This window comes from Pleurodeles waltl, chromosome 2_2 (genome assembly GCF_031143425.1).
Source record: "Pleurodeles waltl isolate 20211129_DDA chromosome 2_2, aPleWal1.hap1.20221129, whole genome shotgun sequence".
Lineage (NCBI taxonomy): Eukaryota > Metazoa > Chordata > Amphibia > Caudata > Salamandridae > Pleurodeles > Pleurodeles waltl.
Window position 1 is genome coordinate 1,098,322,787 of NC_090439.1, and position 13,173 is coordinate 1,098,335,959.

The window sequence follows — 13,173 nt, forward strand, 5'->3', positions numbered from 1 at the left end:
ATTTTAGCAGTGTGTGGACCCCCTAAGGAAATCAGAGAAGTCCATATTTTTGTGCAGAAATGTGCTAGCCATCTCTGGGACAGCTTATCTACACTGTATTTGGTGACAGTCATAGGTGTATACCTGTTATACCTGGGGTCTGGTCAGTATCAATGGGCTATACAGCCATACCTTCGGTGTTTGTTATTGTCAAATTGTAAGTTCCACTTTGAATCATATAATTTATTTCATTTTTGGTAATTTTATATTTCACTTCCCAATGTGAAAAATGTGTCAAATTTACTTTTGGAATAGGGGCGGTTTTAAGTCCTTCATGGACCCAAATCCCAGCCAAGTGGTCTGTTGAATTGTTTTCTTGAGAAGGATTATTTATCTGGGTCAGGTACATGCTCTAAATAGGGCTTCTTTACCTTGACTCTGCCAAAATTAGGTTCCCAAATTACTTTTCTCATCAATATTTTCTTTCCAATACTCAAAGCCTTGTCTAGCAAGATTTTTCATAAATTCGCAGAAATAAATTATCTTTCAATTAGTAATGAGATTCTTCACGAACTGTTCTGGTTTCTGTGAATAATAAAAAGCCGAAGGGTCTGACCTCTCACTATTCAAGTAAGGACATTTGTTTGAGAAATTCAGATGGCTACTTAATGGCAGTTTCTGGCAGTGTGCCCAATGTGTGTAATTGTACATCTCTCAGGGATAACTAGTTCTGTATCTGTAGTGATGTCCAAAATGATGGCAGCCAAATGATTCTTTATATTTATTAGTGTTTAAATAAGGATCCTCATTGTCAAGGGTTTCATATGATTATTATTCCAATATAATACATTTAACAATTGTTATGCCCCATTCATCGAAAAATAAACAGGAATTATTACATCATTTAATTCAATGCTCCAAACATAGGCAATTAACAAAGTTGATGTGGATCCCATGACTTGACAAGAATCCCTTTCCCAAACCATGCTATCCAGTACAGGCTATACAGCTATGTTCACAGCATGAATGTCACATTGTGCTCCGTGAAAAGAAGAAGAATGTGGTTGTAGTTCATAAACCACAGGTAAGGGTACCGATTTAGCGATAATGTTATGCCCATTCAGTAATGTTATGTTATGCACATTTGGATAGTGCACTATCATACATGAAGGTATCCTGGTGCTGAGAAGGTGTGAGTCTAGGTACATCTGTGCCTAGTGGGACTACTCAAAAAAACAATTTTCACATTCTTGAGGAATTCAAGAAGTGAGGAGGAGGCTCTTAAGGCAGGTGGTTCCATGCTTTAGGAGCGATAAAGGAGAAGGCATCACCAGCCATATGTGTGAGATTTGTGCATGTAGGAGTCAGGATTAGTGGAGGTGTCTGAAAGGTTTGTGATAGCAGATGAATTGTTGAGGTACGCTGGCCCAGAGTTATGTAGTGCCTTGAAAGTGTGCGTGCTTAGTTTGAATTGTGCTGATTTGTGAATGGGGAGCATGTTATGCTTTTTCAGGTGTGGTGGGATGTGAGTGCGCAATGCGAGGTTAAGAAAGATTCTAGCTGCCAAGTTCTGAATAGTCTGTGACCTGCGGTGAGTTTTTTGTTGATCCTGGCATAGAGGGTGTTCCCACAGTCCAGCTGCCTTGTGACCAGAGCATGTGTGATGGTAATAGCAAAACAACAATTACCATGATGATCCCCATTAGAAGAAAGAACAGTCATGAAGCAGTCCAGAATTATTAGATACCTATCACGAAAACAGCAAGGAGCTATCTGTGACGTTAAGTTATTGCAGCACTCCTCAGTGTCAAAGTTAGAGTCATTTTTATAAAGTGCTATTTCTTGCCAAGGCATAATTTTAACCAAGGTCGTCACAGTCTGGCTTCATAGTAAACCACAGCATTAACTTTGACTGTTAAAATTGTAGAAATGGAAGCATGAGGTTCTTCCAGGGAGTCTGACACTTGATGTAAAGCTGGAGACACAGCAAGCTCGGTAGTCTCTGGATTAGGACTCAAGCTGTCATTGTTTCTGTACTCTTCTTGGGGTAACTCTTTCAGAGTGTGGAGAGGTTCCGAGGCTCTACTTTGAAGGCTCCTTTGTGTTTGAGGTGGTCTACTGTCAGAATCAGCCACATAATGTTTTTTTAATGTGATTGATGGACACATTTCTGTTCATCTTAAATCCAGGCAATTGAAGTAAGATTACAGTTGATCGGGCTATCTGCAAGATGGCCCAAATACTTATCGGGGATACTCTTTTTTCAGATACTTTGAGAGTCTACCTGTCAGAAGTCTTTAAAATGTTTTCTTTGCAGATGTTAGAGATGGGATGCTCTGTAGAGCATTCAAATGTTGGTCCATGTGAATTATTTTTCTTACACCACCTTTCCAGGTTTATTCAAGTCAGGTACATACATTTTGAAGAGCATCTCATATAGAATGCAACCACCTAATACTTCTCTTAGCAAAGTATGCAATGCTGTCTGCAATTAATACAGATTATAGTACCAACTCACTCCTGAAATTAACATCCTATCGGTTAAGTCATCTTTAGTCGTACTGTTGGCACTCTCTATTAACCCACTTTTCCCGGCACAAAATGAGTCTGAGTGTTGCAAACATACTCCCAGGAGAGACATAGCATTCCTGAACGTCTTTGCAGTGAATGCAGGACCATTGTCTGAATGAAAGGAATGAACACCACCCATGACTACTGAGCAATGCAAATTTTTAATGACCGCTGGCACTTCAGCATTACTTTGTGGTGAAACCCAAAGAAATCAACAGCATGAATTAATTGCAACCAATATATACTTATATCGAGTGATAGATTTGATTGGCCCAATATGGTTTACATAAATTATGGGGATTACAGATAAGGGAGTCTGCACTGGTCTTTTCACATTGGAGTGTTTAATTTGTTGGCAAATATTACATTATCACAGGTAAGTACGCCAACTAGTATCTTTGCTTTACCATGTCTACTGTGGTAGTCATACCAGCTCAAGCAAATGCTACCCCTTCATGAACTGCTAAATTAGATCTAATCTAACCTTATCATTAGGTATTGCTAAATTGCGCACTCCAAGTAAAGATAGCATTCGGGTGCTATCTGAACTAAGGGTGTAGGAGTATTTACAAAGAAAGCCATCCAAAGGTTTTTTTCCCTTGCCTGTTTCTTGTATCACTGCCAAAATATCTTTGTCGATCTTAGTTTGAGATCTGGTTACCACTGCTACTTTAAAACTATGAACTGCTACCTTTGCTGCTAAACTGGCCACACGGTTCCCTTTAGCATAAATTCCTTCACTTGCATGGGCCATGGTGTATTACACATGAACTAACAGAACGTTGTAGTGGTCCTATAAGACAGCCACCTTTTCCCAGAGCTGTTTGATCTCTGTCCATTTTCATTTAGAATCTTTGCATCTGTTGAGGAGCAGCTGTGCTAGATTGACATTGTATCCTTGCACACGGAAGGATGAATCTAACACTACTAGTGTTGAAACTGCTGGATCAGCTTCTGCATAACAAGTAACAAGGCATGAATTTCTGTTACTTGTGCAATGCAATCTCCTAAAATCTAAGCATATTGCTAGGTAAGAGGGTAGGAATTTGTGGTATATTTTGTGAATACTGCAGGAATTCTTGCAGGCAAGAAACTGGCTCAAACTCAAATTTTACATCAACTACACCTAAAGAAGAGGCCTACTGCTCCCAAGACAGGTGTAGAGCATGAGCATTAGGTATGCTATCTTCTGTTACCATATCTAGTGTCGGAATGAAAGAAACTATAATAATTAATTTTCCCTTCACAAAAGAGCTTTCTTTCAAATTACCATTGGCACCACAGCAAAAATGTTCTCTGTGGGAGTGAAGCATGCTACAATAAGAACTGTTGGGCCTTCATTGTAAGCTTCATACATGTAACCTGAGGTGCTGGGGACAATTCTAATATCGATGTTTATCTTGCTATGCCTATTTGTCTATAGTATGTCTGATTGTGGTGCGTGCGAGTTAGGTGTGTGTTTTTCAGTCCCTTTTTCTGCATACAACATATTAGAAATGTAAGCATACAAAGGCTTAACTGACTCAGCATAGTGTGGCAAGTAAGTCCTTCCAATGTTAGAAATCCAATCAAGGCTTGTAAATTTCTTAACATATTTGGAGTTTTCAAGGTAGCACAGTTCTGCAGGAAGTCTGGTGCCAGACCCTTGCCCTGGCTGGATAATTCATATCTGAGGAAAATCACATTCAAGTAAGTGATTCTAAAGTTGTTAAAGTTAATTTTGTAATGTGTGAATTCAATATTGTTATTATCTGGTTATCTGGGTGTGTTCTTAAGTTATTATCCTTGATGTAAATGTTGCCAATGCAAAATAGAGACTAGGAATCAGTTTATAAGATCTCCGTAATGTGTGATGCAAATAAACCAGGACTATACTTGTAGCCCATAGAGCGTTTAATTGGAAATGGAAGTCAATTAAAGGAGAAAGCAGTTAGGTTCTCATTTTTCTGGTAGAAAAACATTTTGGAAATGTCCAGGGCTCTTTTACATTTTTTCAACTACAGGCTTCTCATGAGACCTGCTGTAAGCATTTTGAACTGCCTAAGACTATTCGATTTGAACCATCACGTTTTAAAACTGGAAAAAGAAGGGTATTTGTTGTTTACCTATACCTAACTAATTTAAAGTAGCTTTTATATTATGGTTAGCTTCTGGCTTCAGAGGATATTGAACCTGTATGGCTGGAGCTTAGTTCAAAGTCCACTCCAGTGCATATATTTCCCTGACATGTTCGGGAACTAAGGGGGAAAATACAATTCTTATTACCTCCTCACCTTGAGGTGCAGCCCTAATAAAAATTGTAGGCCAGTCGACCTCTGCAAGGTTAATGTTGGGAGTTTCAGATAAATGTGGGCAAAATATGACTTTAATTTTGCACTGAACTTCGCATCCTCAATCTGTATTTCTACATTATAAACCCTGTCTTGGGTTGAATGCTGTCTCCCAGGTTCCATAACTCAGATGTATCTACAGTTTGCACGTCATGTTTTTAGCTAGTCTGGCTACTTTCTTCTTTTTAAAATGTTCTAGGAGTTTGGACCTTTCTCTTCTTTTTTTGCCTTAACCTCTGCTTCATGTCCTGATTCTTCCTTCTGCTTGCTATACTCGTCTTTTCTGCAGTACTCAGTCAATCCAATTCTTTCTGTCCTTTTACTGTCAGAGTCCTGAAAAGAACAATAAGAACAGCTATCAGAATACTTATACATTTATTTACATTTTATCACCATTTCTCGTATTGTAACCACCCCTGCTGGATTTCTGAGTTGAAGGAGAGTCAGTCTGCTTTTCCTTTTTCACCCTCTGCTTATTTTGAGTTTCAGGTGTTGTTTTTTTTCTTATTGAAACCTTCAATCTGACTTTAATTTTGAGATGCAGTTTTATGTCTCATGATCCCAGGGTGTCAGGGGCCAAAAAGATATATGTGTAAGAAACTATTTTTGGTAACTCCCGATCAAGCTCTTGAATGTGAACCGCTGCGAGTGTCTGGAATATGGCCAAAGCTGCTGTGACTCAGAATGATTGAGCAAACTATTTCAACATTGCCCAATAATCTAATCGCTAAATCCAGAACTATGCTCATTTGTACGTTTCCTAATACATCTGGATGAACCGCTTATGAGGGCGTACCATGAATAGTACTGTTGATACACACAAAGATACTTCCAAAGGTGCTACAATCCTCTACAGGTGACACCATTCTCTGGGAAAGACACATTGTCAGAATTCTGTGCTTGTTCCCCGGTATTGTGTGAGGCTAGACCACTTCCAACTAGTTGGTCTTATGAGCAATTCCAAAGAATATTTTTTCTCTTTTCATGGACACCTTGCCCATTATGGCACTGACAGTCTGCGAATTGATTGCCTGTGAGGCTACCTGTGCCTGTGGTGCCACTCCTACAAGACCTGCCTGCCTGTTAGATTTTGTAGTACATGCTGTCTGAGCTGCCTATATCATCAAACTGTATGATTCAATATTTCTACTACACCAACAAGAAGTAGATCTAAAGTAGTTGGATATGATATAAACCTGGCCAATGTAGACCAGGTGACCCCCTTATTACTTAAAAGACCCAGTCTGGTACTCATCGACCAAACCAATTTTGATATTCTGGTAGGTAAAAGGAACCTCCAGGTCATGTTATGCTTGATAGTGTGCAGGTACGACAGCAGGTGTTTATGTATGGAAATGTCTTATTATAGCAACATAGGATCAAACTCGGCCCATGAGGTAAAAATCTCAAAGGGGAATGTAGCATATGTGTTAACCACTAATGTCACTGGATGGCTCTGTCTTTGATACGCTGTGTACTTCCTCTCTGTAATTTACTCCAATCGCTATAGGGACCACCATTTTTAATGAACAGATTCATTCAACATGCAGAAACCACAGATGGGGAGTTTGACAAACCTACAGCAAACAGGGGATTCCTATTTAAACTAAAGGAGGTAACCAATATTACAAAACATCTCTGTGTATTTGTAATAATTGTTTTTTACTATTTCACCAAAAACCACTCAAAGTTTCAGAAGACTCCAAAGTCCCACGGTGAGTGCCAAATAATATGAATACAGGGATTGCCTCCCCAGACCTGCAGGCATCAGCTTTCTAACCCTCTGATGCAAGGACCTAGTTCAATACACTAACACAGAATTAGAAAAACTAGTCGGACCACAGCTCTGACACAGACCCACAGGCAGTGTTTTCAGGTTACAACCAGCCCCATAATCAATCATGCAGAACAAATATAAAAATGAGAGCAGTTATGTATGATATAATCAGGAAAAACAAGCAGAACATTCCTAGCATTTCTGGTGAGCTGTTCCTAGCAACCTCACATCCTAATGCTATTTCTAAGCGCAATGCTAAATTGTTGCTACAGCATTAAATAGTCTGGCTTTCGAGTTTCTCAGGATGGGATGCACATCAGACCTTTAAACAGCTAGTTCAGCTGTTCCTTATCAGAGCTCATCCACGGGAGCTAGAATGTGTGCGTTCCTTCAGGAACACCTACAGCATGGCTCTCTGAATCAGAAACCAGCTCTTGGACCACGAGCAGCAGGATCAGCAGTCTGGTGTGACCTCTGACAATGCTTCTAGCGCTAGGACTTCTCCTAATCAGTGGTTACATCCTGGGGTTAAGTATGGTTCCCCACTGATTCCATCTCGTGTTTTCAAAATAAAACCGAGCTCGGAGACATTGCATCTCCAACCAGACTACATCATCATGAAGGTACAGCTGATCTATCCACATGTTTAACTTTAAGTGAGGTGCCACGTTGTTGATGACAAAAGTGACAAAACATTTTATTTTAGACAGTGAGAAGCCCTGATGAACTCAGCATTTTGCGCGTGCTGTTAGGAAGTCCATACTTTCTAATTAAAATGGAGAGTGGCATGGTATTCACAGCACACTAGTTTTTGTGTGCCCATGATTATTAATTTATTGTGTTGAACATTTACAGAATGTTATCCAGACTTATATTATCACAGATCTGTGCATTTGTACAACTTAGGATACAATCCATGGGGAAAATAAAACACTTGTAATTACCTATGTGCTCCCTATTCTTTCTTACAGCATATAGCAAACACTGTTCACTGTTACACTACACACTGACTGGATTTCATGCTTAAATGAGATACAAGTTAAAAATAGGCATAGTACGTCATCAGAAGGCACAAGAATTGAGGACACTGTCACAGTTTTACATCAAAAGTACAATTTGAGAAGCATCTGAAGAGACATCTTGACAAGATAGAATCTTGCTTTCATCACAGCCGTGTGAAGTTGTTTTGCGTCAGTGCCAGTTGGAAAGTTGTGCTCTTTTCTTGCTTATTTACACACGCCTTCCACATTCTGCTCCTTTACTTCCATGCAGCAACCATCTTGCAGTAGTAAAGTCCACTCAGCAGGTGCACGGAGACTAGAGTCCTGTCTGGTGCAGCAACCTGATCAATCCCGCAGATGCAGTCAATAGAACGTAACTGATTTCTTTGCTGTTTGCGTCATCCCTCGTGCCATTGATACCAGCTTGATTGCAAAGATCGTAATTGCAGCAGAAAGTGGGATTCTTTACTTCAATGCTATCTTGGGATGGTTTGCAGTCGTTAATACAGTCTTTGACAACATTCCCATATCCAGGATAGGGATAAACTGGAAGAAAAATTTCACACCATTAAAGGTCCAGTTTATTCCCAAAATATGGTAACAATCCACCCACCTTACTGATCTGATTATGACAAAACTCAAGTTGCCAGATTTACATAAGAGCAGCAGCTATTTAGGTTTCATTATCGTCCACTGAGCAATTAAAAAAATATGTACACTTCTTTCAACTATATTAGTATTCTGGTGTTATTCGTGATTGAATATAAATGCAAACCAAATGTATTGTGTGCTCCCTAATTGTTATGGAAACAGAATTTGGGCCACATTCACAAAGCCTTTTTTACACCTGAGTTACTTTAAAGTGCCATATATTGGATTTGCGTTTATTGATATTAAATGAAATTCCTTATTTATAGAATTAGGATTTGCAAATTTTCTCAACTGCAAATATCTAGTTATGTTTGCTTACAAATAAATCTGTTTGGTTGATTTTCCAAATGAGTTGTTTTTTGTTAGACAATGGAAAATGGGGAAATGGGGCGATTTTGAGCAATAATGCAGTACATTCAAATGTACACATACTTTTGAAATTGTCAGTATAGAAGATACTGATGCATGGCATAAACCTAAACTACCTCAGGATTTCCAAAACGTGGTCTTAAGAAGGCATGGGCATTGCTATATACTTTGACTCCGAAAGTGGACAACTTTGTTTTGCAAAGTTTCATGACCTCACTCAAGGTGAAGTTGAACATGTTCAATCCATCAGAAGTGAGGGTATCCTCACGTAAACATCCCTGCAGTTATCAGTTAAAAGGTTCCCAGGGGATGGAGGAAAAGCTTCGATGGGAGTGCAGAGAAAATTCAGCTCAGGGAGGGTTAAAGTGGTGTAGGAACAGAACTTCAGATACATGAAATTACACAGGGGAGAAGCAGGAAATGGGGAATGTAGATGTTGCCTGTGGGGTTCAAACATTAGATAAGGGGATGAGTGCTGGCTGCCAAATGGTCCACCTGAGTGACCATGGGCAGCAGTGATCAATTATCTCCACTGCAGCTCAAAGAGGTGATGGCTTCACCTCAGCTTTAAACACTTAGCAATGGTGCAATTTTGGTAAGCATACAACTTAAAAAAATTAAATACCCAAAATTACCTCTGCTTTTGTGCAAATGCCTAGTACATCCATCAATAGGCACTTTTCTGGTTCATGTTTCAGGTTACTTTACATTTAAACAATGGGTGCAAAAATAGTGTTGGGAATTGAGAGGATAAAGTTGCATGTTCTGGCTACATTTCTTAACGGTTTGTAGTTTTGATGGAGTCAAGATGAAAGTTACCAAAAAGGGTGATGTCATATAGTGAAGGGAGAAAACAAATGGAATAAGAAATGCTTAAGATATGGAAATCCATGAAAGGCTAAAAAGTGAAAACTCATTCTCTAAATTACGTATTTTGATTGACTGATTTGTGTTGAAAGTTTCCATGTAAGATTTTCTAGGATCGGTTTTTATAGGAACACAGGAAGCCTCACTTATTGAGTCATCACACTAGTATATTCCTTAGTGATGGCACGTTACCGCTAGGAAAGCTGGTGCACCTTTTTGAATCGTAATGTGGAGAATTATAGATTTGTAACTTCAAATACACACCACTGGGTCCTCAGTGATATACAATAAACAACAGTGTCACTGAGAATCCTGGAGTGGAAACAACATCCCTTTGATCAAAGTTACATATATTTTTATGTTTCAAGTGGCTTCCTCAAATCCTCCTCCATTTATATCAGCAGTGCAGGGAGGGAGGAGTTATGGGGTAGCCATGCATTTTATATCCTCACCACTCCAATCACCCCCACAAAGGGCTGTATGTACATTAAAAAATGTATCTGCATTTATTGTTGTACTAAACTTTGATGTTTATATGGTGTTTTGTATTTGGTAACGTTCATTTGCATCTTGCCTCACTGTGGCCAACTTAGGTTCATTTCAGCTTCTTTCATAAAATACCTCATCTATTTGGGATTCTTGCCTGAGAAAGTCTGCTGTTGTTAGTATTACAGGTTTTGCCGGTGTAGTGTTCTGTTAGTGGTGCAATCATGGTTTTGCATCACATTTTTGACCAATGCTTGAGATTACAAAGACATTTAATTTATTGATCACATTTTTGGCATTGTAAGTGGAGAAACACACAATATTAATTGTCATATTGTCCAGCATGAATATTTTACTGTTATCTGTCGGAGAGTGAGATCAATTCACACATCTAGATACCATATAGTAGATGGTTAATTCAATGTTTAAGTGATTGTGGGGGTGCTACTGTGACCTTTGCAGTGTTGGTTTCCTTTAATAGCACAAAGGTTCCATTATGCAGTTATGTGTAATTGGATGTCAAGGGCAATAATCTTGTGACCCTAGTGATATGGAGTCATTGACTGAACACATAACTAGATCTGACACGTGCTGCCCTTTCATGAACATTTCCCGTCTAATGTTTGTAGTTTTCTTTGTTCTATTACAAATCTATATGGCAACGCCCAAATTAGACTGGTTTGTTAAATGAAAATTGAATGATGGAGCTCTTTTGCCTCTGTAGCAGCTCTCACACTTCGTCTACCAAAGCTCTGGTTAAAAGCACTTTCTTCCTGTGATCTCACTGTAACCTATGAAATATTCAGAAGATGGCTTTCACTCTCTTGTGTGGTACAAGGTTCAACTGGTCTGAACTCTTCAGTATAAATTACAGATCAAAAAAACTATGTGTGAAGTGTGTCACATTAATACAATGATTAACACTCTATATTTTAGGGAAATCAACATTAAACATACATTTGTTCGCACCTCTACTCTCTCCTGATATATTAAAAAAATCCCGCAACTTTTCTCACTTGATCATTCCTGTTAAAGAAAAATAGACCATTATTGCACATATAGGTGGTCATTTTGACCCTGGCGGTCTTTTGACCGCCAGGGTATATGTGCGGTCCCACCACCAACAGAATGGCAGTGCAGACCGCAAGATTATGAGTGTGGCGGGTTGGCTCATGCCAACCCGCCACATCTCCACTCATACTGCCATGCCGGTCGGAACTGCCGGGCCGTAGATGATCATCTCTGACCCAGCGGTTCAAAGAAGACCGCCGGCGGTATTAGGAGACGGCTTTCCACCATGGTTTCTGTGGCGGTAGCACTGCCACAAAAAACATGGCGGAAAGGCTACCGGTGACAGGGAATGTCTTTCCTGTCACCAGTAGATGGCTCCCCACCCCCCCCAGCAAGCACTAGACACCCCACTCCCCCCATTCCACACCCCCTTCAACCACAGTCCACCCCTCCCTCCACCCCCAAGTCCCCTTCCTGCATACATGCGCACAGACACCGACACGCAACACGCATACACCCACTCACCTACATTTACATCCACACATCCACTCACATGCATCCATACACGCATTCACAACAGCATCCCTACATGCATTCACAACAGTGTACATACAAGCATTCACAACAGCATCCATACACGCATTCACAACAGCAAACATACATGCATACTCCCACTCATACACACTTACATTCAGACACGCATACAACCACGCATACACATTCATGCACACATGCAGACGCCAAACACTCATACATGCACACACAACACTCTCCACTCTCCTCCCCCGTCGAACAATCACCTTACCTGTTCCAGGGAGAAGATCGTCGGCAGGGACAGGAAGGGGCGCTTCCACTGCCAGCAGTGCCCCGCCAGCAGGACACTGCCAGGCCATATTATGGCCCATAATATGGCGGGTGGTGTCCAACTGACGGGGCAGGGCAGGTGGTGCAACCGCCAGAGTGCCTCTGCCCGCCAGCACGACTACTGCCGGATTTTTGCCAAAAGTGCAGAATTCCTGCAGTACCTGTCATATGGTGGGGGGAGACCACCAACACTGGCGGTCTTCTGGCGCCTGCGGCTTTGGCGGCCTTCATGGAAGACCGCCAAAGTCATAATGAGGGCCTTGATGTCAACAATATAAGCACATGTAGTCAGCTTGAAAATTACTGTTCACTCCAAGCATTTAGGACTAAAAGTGTTTTATTTAGATAATGAACATTTGTCAAAAACCTAGATACCAAATATGTTCATTTCTGCATGTAAATTTACAATGTGTCATGCTTTACTGCCTTTGACATTACTTTTATTGTCCAGCCTGTGAGAATGTGCCATGCAAACTTCTCAGGTAGCTCCCTGTCAGTGAGTAAATTGTTCAGATCCAAAGCAGTAAGGGGCAGATCTAAGAAAAGTGGTGCTTCCCCCAGTGCAGCGCCACTTTCCTTGCGCCTCTTAGGGCCCCACTACCGCTACCATGTGGGCGCCGTATTTAAAATAAGCCACACCATGTTGCAGGGTAGGGGGCAATAGCGTCAGAATTTCTGACACTATTGATGTACTGTTCAGGGTTAGCATCATAATTTTGCCGCTAGCCTTGGACAGTACATAGGGGCCCGTTGTAACCAATGGTGTGCCCCCTTTTAACGCTTGCTCAGTACAGGTGTTAAAAATGCCCCAAAAAATGATGAAAAGAAATCTTGAAGATTTCTTTGCACCATTTTTTCGTCCCCCCCTAACTGGGGAATGTCCCACCTTGCATACATTATACCTGGTGCAGGCGTAATGTGGTACAAGGAGTGACAAGGTGACACAATGTATGCATTGCGCCACTTTGTAAATCTGGTAGCATTTTTGGCCATCGAACTCCACATTAGCGTTAAAAAAATGGGCATCTTTAACCATAAATAACTTTTTTCCTGATGACTTCACAGGTATGAAGCACTTTTTACAGTGTTAATGAATCATGTGCGCTTTAAAGGTAGGAGAACAGTGAATCTCTATTTTACAGCATCTTTACAAACAGTGAGGAATATAAAGTGTTATCATTGTTCACTGCCTTTCAGTGACCGTGACAAACTTAAGAAGATAACACTCCTTTTGCTCTACATCTTCTATACCAATGTTGTGAACATT

At 40.4% G+C, this 13,173-nt stretch overlaps 1 protein-coding gene across 1 annotated transcript in view; it reads right to left on the reverse strand.

The window, feature by feature from the left end:
* Nucleotides 1-787: 787 nt before the first annotated feature.
* Nucleotides 788-13,173, reverse strand: part of LOC138282875 (ly6/PLAUR domain-containing protein 2-like) — a 76,041-nt gene continuing 63,655 nt past the window's right edge. Inside the window, exon 3 of the mRNA XM_069220867.1 lies at nucleotides 788-8,204. Coding sequence (XP_069076968.1) covers nucleotides 7,975-8,204 — 230 coding nt within the window. The 3' untranslated portion in view covers nucleotides 788-7,974. The remainder of the gene's footprint in view (nucleotides 8,205-13,173) is intronic.